Source organism: Corticium candelabrum, chromosome 14 (genome assembly GCF_963422355.1).
Source record: "Corticium candelabrum chromosome 14, ooCorCand1.1, whole genome shotgun sequence".
NCBI lineage: Eukaryota > Metazoa > Porifera > Homoscleromorpha > Homosclerophorida > Plakinidae > Corticium > Corticium candelabrum.
The window spans coordinates 3,091,473-3,099,195 of record NC_085098.1 but is presented as its reverse complement, the minus strand read 5'-3'; the positions used below and the strand labels follow the sequence as shown (position 1 = coordinate 3,099,195).

The 7,723-nt window shown below is 42.0% G+C and overlaps 1 protein-coding gene across 1 annotated transcript; it reads right to left on the bottom strand.

Moving 5' to 3' along the window:
- Positions 1-5,014: 5,014 nt before the first annotated feature.
- LOC134190283 (complement C1q tumor necrosis factor-related protein 5-like) lies at positions 5,015-6,212 on the bottom strand. The gene is made up of 3 exons (XM_062658736.1): positions 6,111-6,212; positions 5,428-5,589; positions 5,015-5,248 (listed from the first exon to the last, which is right to left on the bottom strand). Exons 1-3 carry the CDS (start codon positions 6,210-6,212, stop codon positions 5,015-5,017), a joined length of 498 nt encoding a protein of 165 aa, XP_062514720.1.
- Positions 6,213-7,723: the final 1,511 nt, after the last annotated feature.

The window sequence follows — 7,723 nt, the reverse complement described above, 5'->3', positions numbered from 1 at the left end:
TTGCTATATAGCGGAGGCGCAGGAGGTTGCATTCTCTGGTCAATCGGGTTGTCGACCTAACTAGACTTACTTGAAAAATAATTGATGGATAGGTTTCTGCATGCCTTTTTGATGCGATGTTATTTGACTCTGCCATTGCCGGATAGCGTAGCAAACGCCTCAAATAAGTGATGGTCATGCCCACTTTACGTGTCCAAGACTTCTCGGCACTGGTTTTATGGTACTGAAATGATGATGTGTGTAAGATATAGTCGATTAGTTAACGTCGTCGATCGTCAACATACTACTCTGAGATTAAGCGGACTGTCAATGTTTAGTAACTTAAAATTATAGTTCTGCTTGAAACGGAGTGACAATAAGTAATGTCAAGCGTAAGTCAATACTGTCAATAACCTCTTGGGCTACTGAAGTGATTCGGTTGAGGACGTGCGAACAATACTCAGCCCATCTATCCAAAACACATTTTTGTTATGTGTTAAATCATTACTGTCTCGGTCCTGAGTCGTTTTGTCCCCATAGTATCCGAACACTTGCTTTAGACCAGTATAGAAACAACGAATATTGTTTTGGTCAGCTGCTGTTTGCAGATCGATGGCATTGTCTTGCCACCATGAATTTGTTTATGTCATTTAGTCTTTCCTCAATACGTTTGCTAACAAGTTGATAAGCTTTATGGTAACAGTCATTTAGCTTGTTGGATAGCCAAATATGACATACATACATACATACACACAATGTAACACACACACACACACACACACACACACACACACACACACACACACACACACACACACACACACACACACACACACACACACACACACACACACACATGGTTTATTCAACCCGAGGGGCGTGTCTGAGACCTCTGCCTATGTACAACTAGTACGGCGCAAGATTAAAAGGTCACTAAACACTAAACTAGACAGCAACAGACAGCAAGAGTCAAAACTAAAAATAAGAAACAGAATTAAAGGTTTTACTACTTTTACACAAATAGGTCTGAGTCCATCCAACAGTCTGAATTTCTTCGACACCAGATTGCAAACGATGTGCCAATGGAAATTCTGCACATCTTTCTGAACAGGAAGTTTGATGAAGGCTTGCTGAATTTGAGGAACCGCAATATAGGTTCAAAGCTACTACAATCTACCAGTCCTCTTGACCCGACTTGTAAGGTATGAAGTTGAGCACTCTACCCAGCTTGTTTACAGGCAGATACCAAATTGCGGTATTTATTTTTCTTGTATTCGGATGAGGTGGTAAAGTTCTCTTCAAAAGACACTGTCAATTGCAGAAGACTAATCTCTTTAGTTTCTGGCACCATAGGATGATGTCAGGGCGAAGAGATGAGTTGGAAATAACAGATGGGAGTACATATGGTAAGCCTGGAAGGTCAACAGAGATTGCCCAAGATCTTGGTAGATGTTCATCTAAGAACAGGTAGATGCATTTAAGCGCAGAATTGTGACGCCAGGTTTATCTCCCACTCTCTAGTTAAAGCCGTCCCGCAGTTGTTGAGCACATGCTGATGGCTTTGATAATTGCCGCAAAGTGGACAGTCAGAAGAATCAGATTTCTGCCAAAGTCGCAAGTTTGCTTTATGAGGTAGAGTATCCTGAATGGCGTTAAGACAGAATGAGGAGGTTTTGTCTTTGAATGACAATACAGTCTTACCCCAAGTGTCATCATCCACCTGCAGGTGCAGTGTCGAGCCTTGTACAACACAAGCTTTGATGAAATCCAAGCGTCGCTGATCATCAACACTCTGTACTAGTCGTTTGGCTTTGCACAAACTGACAAAATTTACATGTGGTTGTGATGGTTATAAAGACTTAAATTGCTCTTGAAATACGTAGGTGAAAGGGTTGAATTTCAGAGTTTCGTTCGTACTAAAGCCTTAGACATTGCTACGTTTTGAACACGAGCGTATTTGGAATTTGACAGTTGATGGTAACGTGACACTTGACAATTTTTGAAAGATGTAGATAGCGAGGAGAGATTCAAACCATCAAGCTTGAAAGGCAGATAGAATCGGCATACATGAGCAGGTCTGGCGAGGTGACACCATTTCTTGAGGTACCGTTTTGCAATTGGTTCAACGTGGCGCTCAATCCAAGTAAGTGAGAGATCACACACAGACAACAGACAACTCAGACGAGGACAAATTCCATTACGATACAATTGTAGTTCGCTCTTTGTCAAAACGGGAGCAGCATCAACTCTCTCACACAGGTCTTCCAACTTCGTCAGGATACTCGACTTAATATCACAAGACAACAGTTATAAATCAAATTGGCAATCCCAGGAAAGTTGTACTTTTATCCAGCAAAAGGGATATCTTGCCTACAGAGTTTTAACTTGGGATTATAAAAGGTAGATGATGGTCGGCTTCTGAACGCGGGCTAGCTACATTTTACTACTCTTGCTTCAATTTTTGACCATTTCAGAAACTTCTGCACCAAATGACACTGTTGCTGACCAGAGGATGGGCTGTCTGAAAGTGGCGTTAGATCGTCTGCAAACATAAGGCTGTTTATGCGTGCGTTGCAAGATGGCAGCCTGCAGCCGATTTGAACAGAAGTTTTTTTGTCAGAAGCTAAAAGTTTGCATAGCAAGCAAATGACTGAATTAAAGATCGCAACAGGAAGCAGGTCACCTTGAAAGACTCCAATACTCTTATTATAGTATAAGAAAACAATTTTGTGAGAGTGTCATTCACGAACACGAAACCATACATATTGGAGTATAGGTCTTGCACTATAGATACAATTTTAGATGAACCGTGATAATGATGGAGTGTGAAATCAATAGCTTGTGACAGACACTTCCTAATGCATTTTAAAGTCAAGCCAGCTACAGCAAATTGATCTCTGCCGCTTCCTAGCATCCTTGAGAGCTTCCATTAGAAGAAACTGATGTCCCAGACAACCAGGCACACCACTGAGGAAAGTCTTCTGAGTGTCAGTAGGCCAGTAAAGATTCTCAATCATGAATTTACTCTATCTATCTTTAATTAATGATGTTGGTGTACAAATTGCCAGCAGCAGGATTCAAAGCAATAGGTCGAAAGTTTGACAGATCAGAACGGTTATCCGTGACAGTGCCTTTATGGAATCAGTTTGATTACTGCCTTCTTCCACAACTGAGGTATAGACTAGACCAACAAGAGTTGAAGAGATCTAAAAGAGCAGGCCAGCGAGGACATCCTTTGTAGACAACATAGCCGATTCCATCCAGAGGCGAAGGGATAAATTTAGATCTAGCCTTTTTGACCATTGAGATGACTTCAGACATTGTTATTGGATTGTCATTGAAGGGACTAGAAGAAAGAGGTGGCGGTTTTAACCATTCTGGATAAGCAAAGTCTGAGCAAAGTCTGAGTCGAAATCATCAACGTTGTAGGAGTTGCAGAAGAACCTGTAAACTTTGTCGTTGGAACTGACAGGACGAACAGTTGCCTTTGAAGGAGAAAACAGTTTCTCCTTTCTAAATTGTTATTACGTAAAACAATTTCTGTAATACGTGGCTACGCATGCAATGACCTCAAAGCAGCGTCAAAGTTAGAATGCTCCGATTTTCTTTTGTTTCAAGTGTAAATATATTAGTTATTTAATCATCGTAAGTCCTATTTTCCAACAGCAAGTTCGTGCAATCTTTAACAGTCGGAAGCACAGTTTATGAAAAATGGTTTGACCACAATCTGACCGGTTTCTACGGCCCTGATCTAGTTAATAGGCTTCTGGTATAAGTTTACTTTAGCGCACCAGGCCCTGACTATGCAGAACTACTACTCATACGAAAGTCTATCCAAGTTTAAAGACTACACTGCTTTTTGGTGGATTTCTGATATTGTATGCGTATAACAAATACAGCAGTTCTTTCACTATAATAGCACGTCACCAACTTTTCTGGTACAAAATAGATCATACATAAACTGTACACACATAGGTGTGTTTTTAATTATTTAATAAGAGGGTGATCGAGTGATATAAAGATCGAATACATTTCATGTCCAGATTTCAGAAGTATACACATGAAATATTCAATCTTTACGTCGGAAGTATACACATGAAGTATTCGATCTTTATGTTACTCAATCACCCTTTTATTAATTGAGAAACAACTACAGTTATACAGTAACTGTTTAGATATGCGATTGATTAATTGTATTAATTAATCATTAAATATTGAATTTATTAATTATTGTATTTTCCGGGATTTTCTAGCAGGACTTTTTCGGTCACGTTCCTTCTTTGGCTTCCTGTTACAATGTCGTTGCAATTTCTCAAGTACAGTGTGTTAGCATATCGGTATACAGCTGAAGTTTGTAGTGTATTTATGTTATACTTCACCACACTGTTAATAGTTACCTAATCCATATTACGAGTGTCTAAAGGTAAAGTTCAAGCCGCATCTGCAGTAAACAATAGCACTAAACACTATATAACTAAAGCTTATTACAATCACTTCTTGCGAATCCATCAAACAGTCTTAAGAACAACAATTTGATGTTATTGTTGGGCTGGTGGCATCTCTGCTATCATGATTCGAGATACGGAGTTCCATCCAGTATGACCATCCGCCAAAGTCTGATCGTTACATTTGCCAATGTGGAAACCAACTCTGACGTCACCTGCTGGAATGTTTTCACAGTAACCCTCAATTTGTCTGTGACGATGAATATCGTTACTTGCACGAGTATAATATACTGCGTCGATTGTCATGGGTCCTGTGCATTCTCGGTCGTTAAATGTAAAGAACCAACGAGAACAACAACTGGCACAATTGATACGCAGATTTCCTGCATATGCCACGTGCAGTGCGGTATTCCCATGCTTTTTACTAAAGCGACATTCCTAAATGATGGAACAAAAGCATACAATTCAAGTAGCATTACTACTGCGGTATAGGCATGAAAAGTTACTTGAATGAGTCCGGTGTCTTTGCCATCTTCTCTCTTCCACACACATTGCTTCCAGTTTGATTGCTGAGTCACGTCTCCCTTTTCTCATTTCACTCCCAAATCGCCCTTGATTCCTTTCACGCCCCCGTCTCCTTTCGGCCCTTGTGGACCTAATTTTCCACTCTCCCCTTTTACTCCTTGTTCTCCTCTTTCACCACGACCACCTTTCTCACCAATTGTTCCATCTCTTCCATCTCTACCATCTCTTCCAGGAGATCCCAAAGGACCTGGTGATCCAGGAGAGCCAGGCACGCCTGGGACTCCACCACAACATCCCTTCTATTAAAAGAGCAGATAGTGATCAAATAATTGCTTAATTAATTAATCACGATTTACGGATTTACTATTGTCGTATGTTCAGCGAATTGCTGAATTCAAGGATGGAATGTTAATGCAACGTACTTACATAACTTATTAATTAATCAAGCGTGTTGTAGCTAATGGTCCATCTTTCTTACGTTAGCTGAAGTGTCTGCACTTGATGTAACTGCTATTATGAGCAGCAAAGAGACCAAAATCGTTGAGCTGATACACTGATGTTCCATCATCTCGTTTACTTTCGCTGGCTCTCTTGACTGACTACTATCCAATTCAAGTGTGCTTATATACCCGTGGCTCCACTAGGGAATGACGTAATGATAACAGCACACTAATGTAGGAAAGTCCAACTATGGAGTTGTTGACAATTGGCAGAAAGCGGATGGTAGGTGTGGGCAAATCTACATGTAACCTGACCACGATGCAGTCCCGCGACACCGTGTTCCTTGAGATATTATTTACATTGCCACATCTATAATTATAGTTCCAGAGAGTTCCAGAAGTTCGACCTACCCACTATCCTTACCAAATTTGTACAAGCCGTGTTGATGGCTCATGCAAACAAAATGTTGCATCGGCATTGCTGCAATCTATATGTATGATCACAATAGTATAGATTTCGGGCGAAGTCTGCTGCTTGATGTAATGACATGACACACCAGATCTTTTCACAGCCTGCTTTTCATGCGGAAGACAGTTAAGTAAATGTGGCAGAGAACGGCTTCGTATATACGTAGTGAAGAAATAAGCATGGCCACTTTTCAAACCAAGGGGTTGTTAGCCGGGGCTGATTGTTCTTGACGACTGCCACCGCTTTGTGTACTTGAAACGTGATGCAGACGGCTGATAGAGCAGCCTTGGAGTGATGGAGTTGCCTTGGAATGATAATCCTTTCCACACCAATCACGAACATTTCATGAGCCATTGTAGATACATACATGAGCAGTATACTACTTGTAGAGCGCCACCCCTGTTATCGGACACCATCAATCATCAGACAGCCGTGCAAGAAGTAAACGAAGTAAGACCGAGCTTTGTTGAAGCCCAGAGTAAGAAGGATTAGTAAAGACTGTGATTCCAGACGCGGGATTTCCAAAGGCTTGAAACGGCTAGGCTAGGACGGTAAACATGATCCTTCTCTGCGACCCCGTTCATCGGACACAACCATCATTCATCGAACACGACCTCCCCCATGGAAACGCAAAGGCAATTCTGCAACTTCGCACCTGAGATAGGTTTATTGGTGACTAGCTAACACAACAACACTATCACTGTCTCCGTTTGCACTCTCCAGAAGAGATAATGCATGCTCATTTGAGTCGAGGTAACGCCCCATTCGTCAGACAGTCGTTTTTTCTTCTTTACAGCAGCAGCCTGCAGGTAATAATGTCACGAGAGGAGTTGGAAGGAAATATCGTACGGCCCCCAATTTGTTTGACCTTTAATTGACTCAGCAACGGTTACTAATTAACGGAAATTTCTAAATGTTCTCTGCTGACAAGCTCACTCTGTTGGCATCTGCTAGCTCTCCGGTAATGTCTAGTCTTCCCAGCGTAAGAATTTGAACTCCTGAGTGTCTTGCAGCACAACTGCACAGGCTTGCTGCACACGGATCTAGCAGACGATTCACGTCGTCCACGCTCGAACTTTGCGGTGAGCACACTCTCCCAACTCGCACACGAACAGCCCATGCTTTCCTTTCAAGACCCCTAAATTGCTGTTTGGCTCTGAATAGAACGTGTGCAGGTGTTCCTATCTCAGTTTGATATCTACCATTGCCTGATCTTGCACAGTCACGACGTGCGTGCTGCAGCACATCATCGTTGGCACAACCAGCTGTACTGAACGCAGGAACTTTGTTTACTATCAGAGCAGCTAGAACCTTTACCCATGGTTCTCCTAGGTAAAGTTGAATTACATTACGTCAACTCCTTGTCAACGCTAGGCAGCGACTTTCTTTGCGATAATTATAAGCGTTTTAACACTTCAGTCGTGCCCTCTCATCGGTTTCGGTTGTCGTCTTCTTTGCTGAACGACTAGTTCGTTCAAGCGACAGCTTGTAGACGTACTACTAGTGCGGGCGTGGTTGTGGGAGCAATGACTCGTAATTGCCGTCACGCACTTAGTTTACGGGAGCGTTCTGCGTTCTGCGGCGTTTAAGATAACTGATTCTAGTCAACTGCAGTTATTTGAAACCTAGAGCTGTTGATGAGAAGGTAGGAAGGCAAGAAAATGGGTGTCCGACGATTGGGGCCGTTACCACGGTCGTTTGACTGACTGTAACTCATACAGATCTTGGCTGACATGCAGGGTAACAACACGATTTGTAGGTAAAGAGTTGTTGATTAGCGATATATAAGTAACTAGGCTGAAGGATGCGTGTGTGCGATCTAAACACTGTCCAGTGAACGAGGCGTTTTTTGTCCGATGAACGGG

Coding starts and splice junctions, on each gene's coding strand:
- LOC134190283 (XM_062658736.1), bottom strand. CDS start 6,212: ATGGCTCATGAAATGTTCGTGATTGGTGTGGAAAGGATTATCATTCCA. Junction 5,590..6,110: donor CCGTCTGCATCACGTTTCAA/GTACACAAAGCG, acceptor GTCATTCCCTAG/TGGAGCCACGGGTATATAAG. Junction 5,249..5,427: donor GTGCAGACACTTCAGCTAAC/GTAAGAAAGATG, acceptor CTCTTTTAATAG/AAGGGATGTTGTGGTGGAGT.